We start from the raw sequence: 14251 nt of genomic DNA, 5'->3' as shown, positions 1-14251 counted from the left end.
ACTTATCAAGCCATGAAATTTTGATGATCTGGTCAATCATTTGCCTTCTAGCGCCTTATTACTTGCAAAATGTCAAATTAACTCGTACCAGCCAGGAGACTCAAAACGACCACCAAGAGACATGAAAAGATCTGAGATATTATGACATGTTATATATCAACATATCAGATATCAGCAAAAAATCCAATATTTGTGCAAAAGAAGAAAAAAATAAATGTCTCTACTTGTTTGAGTATATTTTCGCATTGCAGATAAATATTTAAGTAACAGCAAGTGACAACATACCTCACAAACGTCTGGTTATGGTATCGTAGATGAAAGACTCAAGGAAGAGGGCGCTCCTGTTTCACTTTAATAACTCGCTTTTCCCACCAATAAACATTTTTAGTTAGTTAGTTGAAACTTGTACAGCTTAAACATGACGTTGGCGAAATGAGCAACTTCAAACACATTTCTAAAAATTCTGCAACATAATGTTAAATATGATAAATGTTTTTTCATTAGCTTTTTTCCCTAGCTTTTTTGAAATGATTTTCTAAATCTACTATTTTTTTTTTTTTGCAGTTCCTGTTACATTTCTTAGCCAACTGCTCATTGCTTTTTCCCCCCAATTTTTCCAGGTTACAATTCTTGTGAAAGGCCTCCGAAAGCAGCAAAAAAAATTAATGTCATTTCAGGTTTCGAAGGGTTAAAGAGGTGTGGGCAAACAAGATGAATGTATAATTAAAAGATAAGGTCTGGGATGGAAGATGGGTCAATGTCAAGCAGTCTCTGGTAATACAGTAAACTTGATATACACTGGAAAAGCTTCTTTTATTGTTTCTCTGAGGACTTTTGGAAAGCACTAAGACTTGGACGAGCTCCTTACCTTTGCCAGTAAATATGAAAAAAACTGTTTTGTTTGGAATGGTGGATGCAAAACAGTGAATCATCTTGTGTGGGGAAAATGGAGTGTGTATCTGATTTGTGGTTGAGAGAAATGGCAAACACATTACATGTGGAGAGATTTCATAATGAAGACAGAGGAGGTGTGCTGGATAAGACCTTGGACTCGATACTGAAATGTTATCAAGGTAAAGACTAATGTGTTGTGTCCAATGTAAAACTCGTAGCAGTATATATTGCTTTTTTTTTACTATGCATTTACATTTTTTTACTATACATTCCTGCTGAGCAATTGAAGCTGTATATTAAGCAAGAATGGAAGAGTTTCACTCTAAAAGCTTCTTAATTCAAAAACAATACTGTTGCTCTATTTGAATGTTTCCCTGTCATGACACATTTCTTCAGAATATATCATCTTTCAATCCTTCAATCCTATCTATGACAAAAATTAAGCAGTGCATCCAAAAATTCATAATATTATAAAATACACCCTGCAGCATCTGGACAGACATGAATGTAAAAGGCATCAGTAACAGCACAAACTCTGAGCAATGTATAAAAAGACATTTTTTATTTACAAATAGATATTTTGCAGTGATTCCAAAATTTCTGTAAAAGATTGTCATACTAAAACACGGCTCTGTCGTCTCTAACTCGAATTGTACAACAAGAGTGACCCAGTGAGCATAAAATACATGCACATATCTGTACAATCTGTTCCTTTCGCCAAAATAGATCTGATTACAAAAGATAGTGCTCAATATAAACATCTGTGGAGTTCGGTCTCACCAGCTGACTCGCAAGTCGTTTTTTCACAAGTTTGGAAAAATTTGAAATGATTCTTCCTCTGGGTGTCGTGTATTAAAATAAGGGAGCTGCTAAAGCTCAGCAAAAATAGACTCTGCAGTCTCTGTCGATGCTGCTCTCTGCATATTAATACAGCTTCACCATCTCCGACAGCAAATACTGATGTGTTGTTGTTGGCTGAGGACACACATTGGGAAGGAAACATCAAGTGTTTTTCTTTTTACAGCAGTGAAGGAAAAACTCGGGTTGTGTGTGAGGTTGAGGCAGTGACAGGAAACCGAAAAGCTTGGTATCAGACAAAGACAAAAGTATTCTGAGTATTAAAGGTATTCTCCGTGACAGCCTGTTTGTCATATCTGGAGAGTTACTGAGCACATCTCCACTGAGTTTGCCAGAAAGAAAACAGAGCTGCACCTCTTTAACTGAAACTCAATAAGATGTTTGGATTGGCTGATTGAGAGAAAGCTTGAAAAAAAGGCTCAATGGATTGAACAATAAGCAAAAGGGACAGAGGGCGACCCTGCTGCGTGCCTTTTCTGACTGCGGGACGATAGGAAATTGAAAGTGCTGAATGGCGAGCAACAGGTGATTCCATCTAGAGGGTCAATCTTCAAATTCTTAGCAGGAGTGGGACAAATGTTTTATGTTATGTCTGCAGGTGAATGCCTCCCTTTAGAAAATAGTGTTCTAAAGAGAAATAACAGCACATAGACATAAGTTGGAGAACCTTGGTTCTGCATTAGTTTGGTCTCTTAATAAGGACTGCCCATTATTTGGATGGCCCAAAAATTCTGAAGCCCCATTAGTTAGAAAAACATCCTATTGGACTGGAAGCCCATTTCTCCCATTGTTTCCAAGTCCACTTTCTCAAAAAGACACGCTCCCTAAAGTTAGACAATCAAATCGCCAGAAAAATGTTGCCATTTAATGTTTTTGTAAACCTCTTTATGCTACATTAATTAAAACGTTGGTGGATGTTTGGTTAGGTTTAGTCACAAAATATACTTGGATATGGTTAGGGTATTATCATATTTTGGTTTGAAACACCAACGTTACACAGCTCAAACGCCGTTGTGAAATGCTGTAGAGGGTCAGTTAAAACCGGCGTCGGCTCAAATGTTGCCAGGAATCCCCATGAAGGGTCAGTAAAAACAAATGGGATCGGTGGCTTACACACTGTTGAGAAATGCTGACAAGATTCAACCGATCGAGATCAATGGCATGAACGCAGCTGGGAAATGCTGCAAACAGTAGTTAAAACAAACGCAATCAGTGGCTCATACACCACCAGGAAACATCCTAACTTGGGTGATAAAACACCCAAGGAGGCTTAAATGCTGCTGAGAAACTGAAACTAACTGCTGAGAGTTTGGAGTACTGGCCGCTTGTTTTCTGTCAGAGAAATGAAACATTGTTTCGGACTAATGGGGCTTTGGAATAATGGTATGGTGCCACCACATGGCACATTCGCAAAGATATAGAGTACCCCAGGGATGATGTTTTTCTGTAGGCCAACCCAGAAGCTAACATCACCCTGGTCCCCTCTTCAAATAGCCCATGGGATTTTTCCATTGGATTTTGGATGCAGAAATTTTTGCAGAAAATTAGATCTGTGGTAAACAAACATTTATGATACTTAAACATTTTGTTAAGCAACATTATCTTCACAAATGAGCCCCACCTTTTAGGATTTTTGAAACCTAAATGCAATCGCTAGAGGTAAAAAGCTCATGTTTGTCTAAAATGGACTACACTACAGTCACGTTGCCGCAGCTACGAGGCTGTAAAGCAGGGTTCAGTGTGGTATGGCATGATCATGTTATGTTGTCTCATTTAGCCTCCTGTTAGCATCCTCCTTTTTAAGACACATAAAAGCTTCAAATTTCTGACAAATTTTATGTCTTAGAACAAAAATAAAAGTCACCTAAGCTAGAGTTAACCACAGACCTTACTTGGGGCATTTCAGCAAAAACTCATCCAAAAAAACCATCGACTTTGAGATGAGGGAACTGAAGGTGCTAAAATGCTAACTGATTTCTGGGTTTTAGGAATCATTCCTAGGGTACCCTATAGTACCTCAGATTTACCTATTGAGTTATTGACACTCTCGGGGGGTCCTGGGAATTCATGTAAAAACAGGGTCAGAAAACTCTCCAATAAAACCCAGACTGGACTTCCAGCTCTTTATCCATTAATACTTGAATAAAATTCAATCTTAGGGCAAGAACTTTTTTGTAAAGCATGGCTGTGGAATAAGAAAACAAACCTACAGCTGAGCAGTGAGACGCACACTGTGGGAGGCAAAATCACTTTCCAACAGGAATCCAGAGGGGGTCAGTCTCACACCACAGAGTCCCTCCTCTCCATATCAATCTCCTCTAGTGGGGCGTAATTGTGCAGAAGCTAAAGTTAAAATAAGTTAGCGTGAATTGGTTTTCCAGTGACGGATGACTGATGTCAGACCAGCTGAGAAACAGGATAGAGAGTCACCCTCTCAGTGAGTCCACTGCAGCTCTGACTCTGACATGGCGCTATGACGCCCTCTGCTGGCAGCTTCAAGTCACAACACGTCTACTTATCAAAGTTCACAAATTCACAACCTGCCAGGGGTTTGCAATCTGCCAAAATAATAAATATACATAGACAGCTCTGTTTCATCCAGAGAATATGCTGCTTTACTCGCTCAGTCACATAAAATGGATCCATAAATATTCCCGCACGTGGGATTTATTGCTCAAGACCCAAAACAGTCCACTTCTTTTTCACAGTATAAGTATAGCTTACAGAGTGGTTTTGCCATTTTGAAATCTTTCCATCACTCTCACAAGCACCTCATATACCCTCCTGCCAGCTACAAATAACCTCAGCTAGTGAAGAGTGCAGGGGCATCGTTGTTGGTAGTGGGGGGGGGGGCTAATTACCCCAAAATCAAAATCAAATTTCCCTCAAAAAGCCTGGAATGAAAAAATTGGTCTTCTGTGCACATTTTTATTCCAAAATAATCAGTGGCATAAATAAATTAAAACTGGCTGAATAAATTTGTTGAAAGACTTTATTTTGTTTTTAAAATAATGAAAGCTCTTTGAGCCCCCCCTCACCTCAAATTCATAACATGGTCTGGTCCACCCCTGCACTTGGATTTGTCTCAAAATGTAGCTAGAGCCAAGTGGGTGACTGATTATGCTGCACATATCCATTCCCAAGAAACAAAGAAAAGGGAAAGAAAGCAAACAGACCTTTAAAAAAGAAAAAAAAAAAAAAGGAAAAAAATTCTAAAGGTGCGTGAACGAGACATGAATCAAGAGAAAAAGGGCAGGGGGCCCACAGAGACTGCTTATGCATAAGGCCGAAAATTTGGTGCTATGCCCCTCAGAGTGAGAGGTTAATGAGTCGAACTATGTGGTCCCATGAAGAAAACAATCGTCTAGTTTTACAGTTTGGTTGTTTCGCAGCAAGGACACAAGTTAGTTGTGCCATTCACTCTATAAAGTAAAGTGAAATAACACTTTTAGAGAAAAAAAAAGTCAGTGATTAGGCTTGGGCAGTATCACAGTATTTCAATATACCAGGGTATTAAGAAATTCTGATGGTATGTTTTTTCATTCCTGTCATAAATACAGGTGCTCCTTTTTCTATTACATTTATTGTATGTAGTGCACAGCATGCACCACCAAAGCTCAGTCTCCTGTCTCTACTGGTGGAATAGGCAGCTGAGCTATAAGACACAGCAACATCTAGTGGTGGAAGGAGAAGATACAGGACTGTAAACAGCTGGCAGCCAGCAACAGCAGAGAGAGACCATGGGGCATAACAGCATGTTTTTAACATCTGACTTGGTGAATTCAGGATTTGTTTTGACCAAACTGGAACTGGCTATTGTTGGAGCAGTGGATGTACTAACGAGAAGGTTTGGGAGAGTTCTATTTTGTTTCTGTCAAGTTTGAATGAAATGGGTTTTAAGATGAGTTAACAAGGCAATAAGGCCTTTTCAGGCTTCTGTGACCAAGAGAGATTTGAATTTAAAAGGTGTACAGTTGTATTTCTCTTTTTAATAAGAGTCTGCAAAGCTGAAAGTAAGTAGCGCAATTGCCATCACTTATACCATCAAATATACCACATACCCCGGTGAAAAGGAAGCTATGAAGGTATGAAATATTACATACTGCCCAAGCCTATTATAGTTCTATCAGACTCTGTAGCTATCTGTGTTAGTGAGGAACAGTTATAAGAACTGAAGGCCAAAACTATTATAACAAATGAGTTTCCCTTAACAGTGAAAGTCATGTGATGGTATTTTTATCTTAATTTTTTGTATTAAATCTGTGTACATGTGAGAATGCACTGATCTTTCCTGGCTCTGTATTGTGAATACAGTAGCTGCAGTATGCCGTTTAGTGGTCAGAGCCAGGGTTGGAAATTAGCAACAGCCACCAGCTAAATGCTAGTAAAATATGCAAGTGGCTGCTAGATTTGTTTCACTCACCAGCCAACAAAACAATGGTAACCTACTGAGTAATTGGTTGGTTTTTCGAATTCACTAGCCACAAAGGCAGGTGGACAAAAAAGTTAATTTCCAACTCTGGTCTGAGCATTCTTTCTCTACTTAACGACACCTGAGTGTCTGAATCTCACGCTACCTTTGATTAAAGGCCATATATAGGTAAAGAGAGAGATTGGGAGGAGTCCGCACAACCACACCTTTTACATCTACAGATATACTGGCTAAGAGACAGCCTAAAATAATCATGGAGACCCATTTAACAGTAACTGGTTTAGAGGCTGTAAGCTTCTGTGGGCAAGATGCTCAAAATGGAAAAACAATAAGCAATCAGCATATGACAACAAGGCTACGAGGCTCGTTTAGAAAGTCAAAGGAAAGATCCCCGCAAGAACAGAAAAATCTCCAGCTATAACAGATAAAAACATACTCTGTGTAAGGACACTAATGCAGACGCTTCAGGCTACACAGATTCAGAGTTTGCAACCAGTTTGTCTTTACCCCGAGTATAATTCAGCCATTATGATCAGTAAACCCCCTAGACTATCCCATCACCCACCTTCACAAAACAATGACTATTAGCACTGAAACATGCAGAAGTAAATAAATAACCAGTAATATAAGGTACAAAACACTGAGCGCTTCTAGTTGAATGCGTCTCTATAACAGCAAAGTCCTCATGTCTGATCTCAAACTAGGAAGTCTGATGAAATGTTATCGTTTTAAACAAGACCGGAACATAAAAAACAAGTAAAGATGATGTAGACTGCATTTCTGGTTCTTACATCCTATTCCAACTTCACCCCAATATCCCTGTTCTCCAGTGCAGCTACACTGAACAATCATGGATCTAAATCTGGAGAGGTAAAGATCTCTATGAGCCTCTATGCAGCGTTGAGGTTTTAGTGAGGGTTTTGACTCTCACTATGTTCACTGGAAAAACTGTTTCTTCAAAAGAGCACCCCAATGACTTCCCTGTGTCGCTCAAGAGATGCTCAACAGCATTAATGGATAATTCTGGTTTATTTCAACTGTGGGCCAAACCGGGACTATACTCGCTTCCTGTAGATTCAACTGAACCAAACAAGTACTACCAAGTCTAAAATCCATACCTGAACCACCCTTGGGCAGTATCACAGTATACCAGGGTATTTAGTAATCCTGAAGGTATGTTTTTCATTCCTGTCATAAATACAGGAGCTCCTCTTTTTATTAAACTCATTGTATGTATTGCATAGCATGCACCACCAGAACTCAGTCTGTCTCTACTGGTGGAACAGGCAGCTAAGCTCAAAGACACTGTGGCACCTAGTGGTGGTGAGAGAACAGATGGGGGGCCAGCAACAGTAGAAAGAGACTGTTTAGGTAATAACAGCATGTTTTTAACATCAAACATGGCAAATTAAGAATTAATTTGGACCAAATCGGAGCTGGTGGTTGTTCGAACAGTGGACTTATTAAATAGATAACTAGCAAGATAAACCGAGACAGCTTGGGTGAGTTTTATTTTGTTTCTGTCAGTTTGAATATAGTGTTTTATGATTTTTTTAAAAATGTTTTAGAGTTTTAGAGTTAACAGGGCAATTAAGCCTTTTCAGTCTTCTGTGACCGAGAGAACGTTGAATTCAAAAGGCGTATAGTTGTATTTCTTTGTTTAACATGGAAAATTGCTGTGAGAATATTACATTCTCTTTTCAGGAAGGTATGAAATATTACATACCGCCCAAAAGCTAACACAGAAAAGGCAGCTAACATCCAACTCAGAGCAGTTGAACAGACCCACCCCACTGACGCAAAAAGGGCTAGACTCATTAAATCCTTAAATATAAGTTGGGTAACGTTAGCCGTGTGGTGCTAAAAGTTATACCTGTCATTGTGTGTGTGACTCTGTCACACAGGTAACTGTAGTCTCATGATAAAAACAGAGCGAGAAAAGGAGGGATGAGTGAATCAACACGCTGCGCACAATTCTACAATGAAATCAGATAACAATAAATATGTTAAAATAAGTTTTTACCCGTTTTATATGGTTAAAATTGCAGTGATTGGACAAAATTGCAAGGTCATGCAGAATTCATAAGGATTTGCCATATCTGCATTAAATGTTGTGATTGCAACATTGTGAAATCCTGGAAGGACTGACTCAGTTCTGAAAACACGTAGCTGCTGTAGTACAAATGAATATGTACAACTACTACAAGAATAGCAATTTATAGTTAACCAGGAATTGTGTTGATGGTCACAATTGGGTAATAATTGGCTTATGAAATTTGCTGTTCCTCCAGACTTCTTTTTGATGTCAATTTGTGCCCAAATCTGTGCAATAACCTTGTATTCTTACTGGCCTCCAAAATTACGAAAAATAAGACCTAAGTTGCATGAACCAGAATTATCGTTGGAAAGAGGAGGCAGGCTGAGAGGAAAATGAGTACACCAAAAAGGTACATTCTGATGCTTCATCCTAAACTGACGAGGTCTATCAGTGTGAGAGGATCTCTGGAGAAACTGTCCTTCAGTGATAAACCAGGATCAGTTTGGCAGCAAAGGCCAAAGATAACAGATGCCATCCTCGAACAGGACGATCTTAGTTCATTCCCAGCAACATGGACCCCCACCTATCCAATCTGAGTCAGCAAAGAACTGCTGCTGATTAGCTGAAATATGTCACGTGAATGCATTGACATATCAAGGGTCCACACACCACAGAAAATGGCTACCGATTTCCCACCTCTCAATGGCAACAAAGTCTACATGGCTGTTAGCGCTGTCGGTCCAAACTGGACCTGACCTGAACTGTAACTTGGAAAAAAAAAAAAAAAAAACAACCCTCGACTGCTTCACCAGTGGAAGGTGATGTGACAACAGAAGAGAAAAGAGTGGGGAGGAAGGGATCAAGAGAGGCAAAGGGAGCTGGGGGAGGAGGTAAGGGTGCACACCGGTGTGGGGAGACCATAGAAGGAGGGATCGGTAAAGGGAAAGAGGAAAAGGAGGAAGAGAAGAACCCCCATCAGGTAGGAGGAGAGGACGGTGAAACGGTGAGGGTGCTCCATCGCTGTGCTGATAGCAGGAAAACCCATGTAGTTACAGAAGGAGTGGCAGAGCACCGGACCCATCAGGTGACCTGAAACACACATTCACACCAGAGCAGAGTTGATTTACGTTTTTTCTGTTCTTCTGGCTCTTCGAGTGACGGTTTTAAATTGTATTTCACCCTTTAAAATCTGGGGCGACATCACTTTCCTTGTGCAGCTTTCAGACACCTTTTACAAATATTTAAACGTTTGAACCATGAGCAAACTGATGTGAAAAAACCAATGAGTAAAATGTGACTAAATGTTTCACAAATTGCAAGAAATTAGATTTAAAATTGTTTGGTTTTTTTTAACCAAGGAGAAAATGTCTAGGGGATAAAGAAAAGGAAATCATGCAAAAAACAACATTCAATATTGTCTAAATTACATATTAAAAATGATGTTACAAAATTTTTAGAATTTTCTGATTTTTAAAATTAACACATTTCTGTGTTTTATTTTACTTTCTTTATCATGTTTATCATTTTAAACTAATTTTCAGGTAACGTTCATGTAGTTTTTCCAGATTCCTTGCTAATTCCGTTCATTTCTTTCAGCTAACACCTCCAAGTTCTAGTCATCTACAGCGTCTTTTTTAAAGAAAATAGTCAGGTGAACATGTTTCAGTGAGTTTAAACTGATGTAACTCAATGGAAAACATTTAGTACCATTTTTACTCATTGCCTTTTTTCCCCATGTTTTTTTAAAGAAATCAACCCAATTTGTTCTAAGTGAGCAAACTCTTCTAGAAAACTTGATTAGAAAGGCTTTTTTTCTTTTAAGACAACAGAGGAGCCATTGTTTATCATTTCTGTTAATTTCTAATAGTCTACGGTACCTGTCAGGAGTTCAGTTCTCGTATGGAGCGCCTAAGTGGCATTGACTACAAGACCCATAAGCCATCAGGAGAATCCCTGGCTATGTAACCAATCACTTGGCTCTTTAACCTGAGAATCTAGGAAGTGAACACAAGTCCTCGTTGCCTATTATGGCAATCAAAGGGTCAAATGCATAGCCACCATTGTGATACTGAGCCATCAGCAATATTAACATAATATTAACAAAACAAGAAATTATGTGGAGAATTATAAACGTTTCAAACAATGCGACAGCGTTCACATGTATGGATGTAATAAGCATTGGTCATTATGACACATTCTGGAAAATCCAAAAGTAGCTGTCACAGCGCTAAATACAACTTGTATTGCATCAGTAATAAGCATTATGACAACATCATTAACCCTTAGGGCCCGGCTTTAATATTACACACACTCACAACACAAAATGCGCTTTTCAAAATCAAGCTCTAAAAAATATTAAATATTAATAATATTTTCTACTTTCATCAGCTTAAGTTTTAACCAACATCAGTCCTATTCATGAATATCAAATACTCATTAATTTAATAATTAATTAATTATTTTCAATATGATACATTTAAAGGAGATTTTTTAAATAATTATCACAGGCTATGATGTGTCGATGATGTCAAGTTTTTGTTTTGATGCCACTATGTTTATAGATGTAACACAAAAATTAATTATTTTCAATATACTACATGGGGGAGACCTGCATTGTGCAAGTTATGTTTGTTTACTAAAAAGTGAATGTGTTTTTTGAGGTGACGAGATGAGGAAACTAAAATCTGTTGAAGATTTGAATGTTGCACTGTTCTGCAGAATGAAGCACACAAACACTGAATGGGGGGAGGCAGTGGAGGTAGTAACAGAGCTGAGTCTCATTAAGCTCCAGTCAGGAGCTACTGAGTCAAGTGCGACACCTGGTGGTGAAGCTTGATTCACTGGTCTGGTCTGATGTTTCAAACCACTTTTTTAGAACAAGCCCAACATTGTACTCGAGATAACCACTATACCGTGGGAGGAGATTGGAATGATGGATTCATCCGAACCATTCCATACATATCGTGCATGACTTTTTCTGTGTCTGCACAAACTGTCTATACCGTGAGCCTAAGGCCACATTTAGAAGAGAACAGCCCTACTAAAAATGGAGAAGTCTTTCCTTTGGATTTTAAAAAAAATCTGTGTTCATATGATAACATTGTAAAAACAATGCTTGTGTACAGATAGGCAAAAACAACCGAAAACTCTGTATGCATGGCAGGCTATTAGTTGGCGGTGTAACTTCGTAATGGCACACCATAGAAGAACACCAGGTGCATGCACGAAGTTTACACGGTGACAGAAGGGGTTGTATTTTGAGTTTTCAGGCCCACAAAACGCCGTTGTCGTGTTAACAAAAGGTCAAACTGCAACAAAGCTTTTACATTTCATGCAAGAACAGTTGCCGTGTAAACAGTTCCTAATTAATGTAGAATTAGTTCAATACAGACTGGTTGTAACCATAGATTTGGTCTACTGGACACCATTTTTATTTAAGGCATTTACTACTGAATGCAGAGCACATATGATTGTCTGCTTAATAAAGTACCATCATGAGTATTATACGATTAAGAGTTTATAGAGAAAGTCATTTGACCTATACTCAAGGGTTGCTACAATACCTTTTGTCCCAAAATAGTGTACATGTTGTTGAAGAAGAAGATTTTCTTCCCTCATGAGAACAAATTCTTAGGTATTTCATCAGTTTAGGAAACATCTCATTTTTTTGGTATTGATTGATATCCGCGTCCAGAAACAACTAGCAGGCCAAGATGCTGTGCTCAATGCTGTAGATGGTGACGCTTATAAATATAACTTTTTTCATATTTGCTGAAACTACTGCTATATCCTGACAAATTAGACAAATAACCTGTGAAAAGACCATACTCCTCTGCCTGCTCATAGTGATTTAAATGACATTAACAAAAATTCATCACGTGATCAATTACAAGCGAAAGAGTCTCCAACTCAGCTGTCAATCATGTCAATCACTGCACATGAGCTGCGGTTAAACTGTCAAACTCTGCAGCTCTGATCAATCTGAATCCAGATTCTGTTCCTCCATTGCCTGTTTCTCTACTCAAATATTCTCTATTTTAGTACACTGTTTAACTGTAAAATGAGAAACTTTGTGACCATGTTGGATACCGTCAAGCCAAATGAAGCTCCACCCAGCAGCCGTAGCAAACTTCCTCACTTTAGCGTCAAAAGGTACGCTGTAAACGAAAGGCTGCTTACCTGTTCTGATGAAGATGAAGGCAGTGTAGGCCCCGAAAACTGCTGTGTAGGAGAACTGGAACACTGTTTAAACCAGAGAAACACGGTTCATCATCAGCTTCTTTCTGCCAGAGTGTCCCCAGCTGACAGTGTCACAATGAATGCACTGATGACTTGAACACGAGTTCTCACCTGCAGAGAGGAAAATCCCCGACAGCGTCCCCTGTCTGAACCTCAGCAGCTCGATCACATGGTGGAAGTGAGCTGGAGGAGAAACAAGAACACTGAAGAAATGCAGAAAATATAACCACCCGCGCACCAAATGTTAGGATTTACATCCATCTTTCCTTCTATGTTTTGTTTATTTGCTTCTGACTTGTGATGTTGTGTTTCTTCATTAGACTTCCCTTTGTTTAGTTGATTTCACAGTTATTTTGGGTGGAGTTAGGACAATGCTTTAAGTATTTAAGGTAGGCACAATAACGCCAAGATTCAGCCTAATTCAGCCCTTAATTTTTAATAGGGGGCGGCACGGTGGCATCGTGGTTAGCAATGTTGCCTCACAGCAAGAGAGTCCCTGGTTCGAAACCCGATTGGAACGGGGTTCAGTCCATGGGCGCCCTCCCACAGTCGAAAGACATGCAGCTCAGGTTGATTGGTGACTCTAGATTGCCCTTAGGTGTGACTGTGAGCGTGTATGGTTATCTGTCTATATGTGTCGGCCCTGCGATAGTCTGGGGACCTGTCCAGGGTGAACCCCGACTTCTGCCCGATGACAGCTTGGAATGGCTCCAGCCCCCCCCCGCGATCCTTACGAGGACAAGCGGTTACCGAAAATGACTGACTGACTGAATCATTTTAATACATAAAAACAATTTTATAACTGTATGGTTAATTTTTTGTTATTGTATATAAATGGGCAAAAAATATCAATTTTAAAAAAAAAGGGTTTTTTTGTGAATAACATGGAAACATACTGCACAAAACAAGGCCAGGAGGAAGGTGGAAGGGAGGGAAAAATACATCTTAAGATCTAAAACTGTACATCAAGGGTTTAAAAATGGTTGATAAAAATGTAAAAAAAAAAAAAATATATATATATATATATATATATATATATATATATATATATATATATATACACATATATATATATATATATTCCCTTTTTTTAATTTTTAATTATTTAATTTAATTAAGTGATTTTTTGTGAATAAAATGAAAACATACAGCACAAAACCAGACCAGGAGGCTTGGAATGGAGGGAAAAAATACATCTTAAGATCTAAAACTATACAGCATACACATTAAAAATGGTCGATAAAAATAAAAAAATAAAAAAGTAATCAAATTGAAAAAAAAAAAAAACAACTGGTACGGCCTTTAATTTTGTTATAGAAAATAGACGCATCATGATCACTGTATAATAACTCATAGATTTTTATAGTGGATACCTGGATATAAAGTGTGACAGTGTGGCAAAACTCACCAACTCCAAAGAAGAGGGGGCAGGTGAAGATGGCAGTGAGTGGACCAGCACAGGGAACCAGCATGGGCAACATGCAGGCCCTGAACACCAGCTCCTCTGTGAGGGGAGCCACCACCTGATTCCTCAGCCAGCGCATGTCGCTGAAACACAACGTCCAGAACCAGGGGTCTGCAGGAGCACAGAGAGCAGGAGGTCAGCTCCTCTGTTTCACCTCCATTACACTTCACTGACATCGTTTACACCGTCACAATGATTTTTCAGCAACATTTAGACAAAGGACATGACTGCTGTTGTGTGAGTTGAGGATCCAAAACAACAATAACCTTTCAAAGTTAGCATGCATCAAAAGCATCACGCTGTGCAGATATTTTTTTTGTCTCCA

At 38.9% G+C, this 14251-nt stretch overlaps 1 protein-coding gene across 2 annotated transcripts in view; it reads right to left on the bottom strand.

Moving 5' to 3' along the window:
• rce1a (Ras converting CAAX endopeptidase 1a) overlaps positions 1 to 14251 on the bottom strand; it is a 205418-nt gene that overhangs the window by 139759 nt on the left and 51408 nt on the right. Inside the window, exons 8-11 of one of the 2 annotated variants that reach the window (XM_042512207.2) lie at positions 13870 to 14037; positions 12573 to 12644; positions 12402 to 12464; positions 1435 to 9311 (exon numbers count right to left, since the gene is read on the bottom strand). In XM_042512207.2, the coding sequence (XP_042368141.2) occupies positions 9082 to 9311; positions 12402 to 12464; positions 12573 to 12644; positions 13870 to 14037 (533 nt within the window). In that variant the 3' untranslated portion in view covers positions 1435 to 9081. Of the gene's footprint in view, positions 1 to 1434; positions 9312 to 12401; positions 12465 to 12572; positions 12645 to 13869; positions 14038 to 14251 lie in introns of those variants that run through there. The other variant, XR_015775606.1, reaches the window with a different exon arrangement.

This window comes from Plectropomus leopardus, chromosome 23, assembly GCF_026936395.1.
Source record: "Plectropomus leopardus strain MGB_pleo_1.0 chromosome 23, ASM2693639v1, whole genome shotgun sequence".
Lineage (NCBI taxonomy): Eukaryota > Metazoa > Chordata > Actinopteri > Perciformes > Serranidae > Plectropomus > Plectropomus leopardus.
This window is presented reverse-complemented; position numbering and strand designations above follow the sequence as displayed.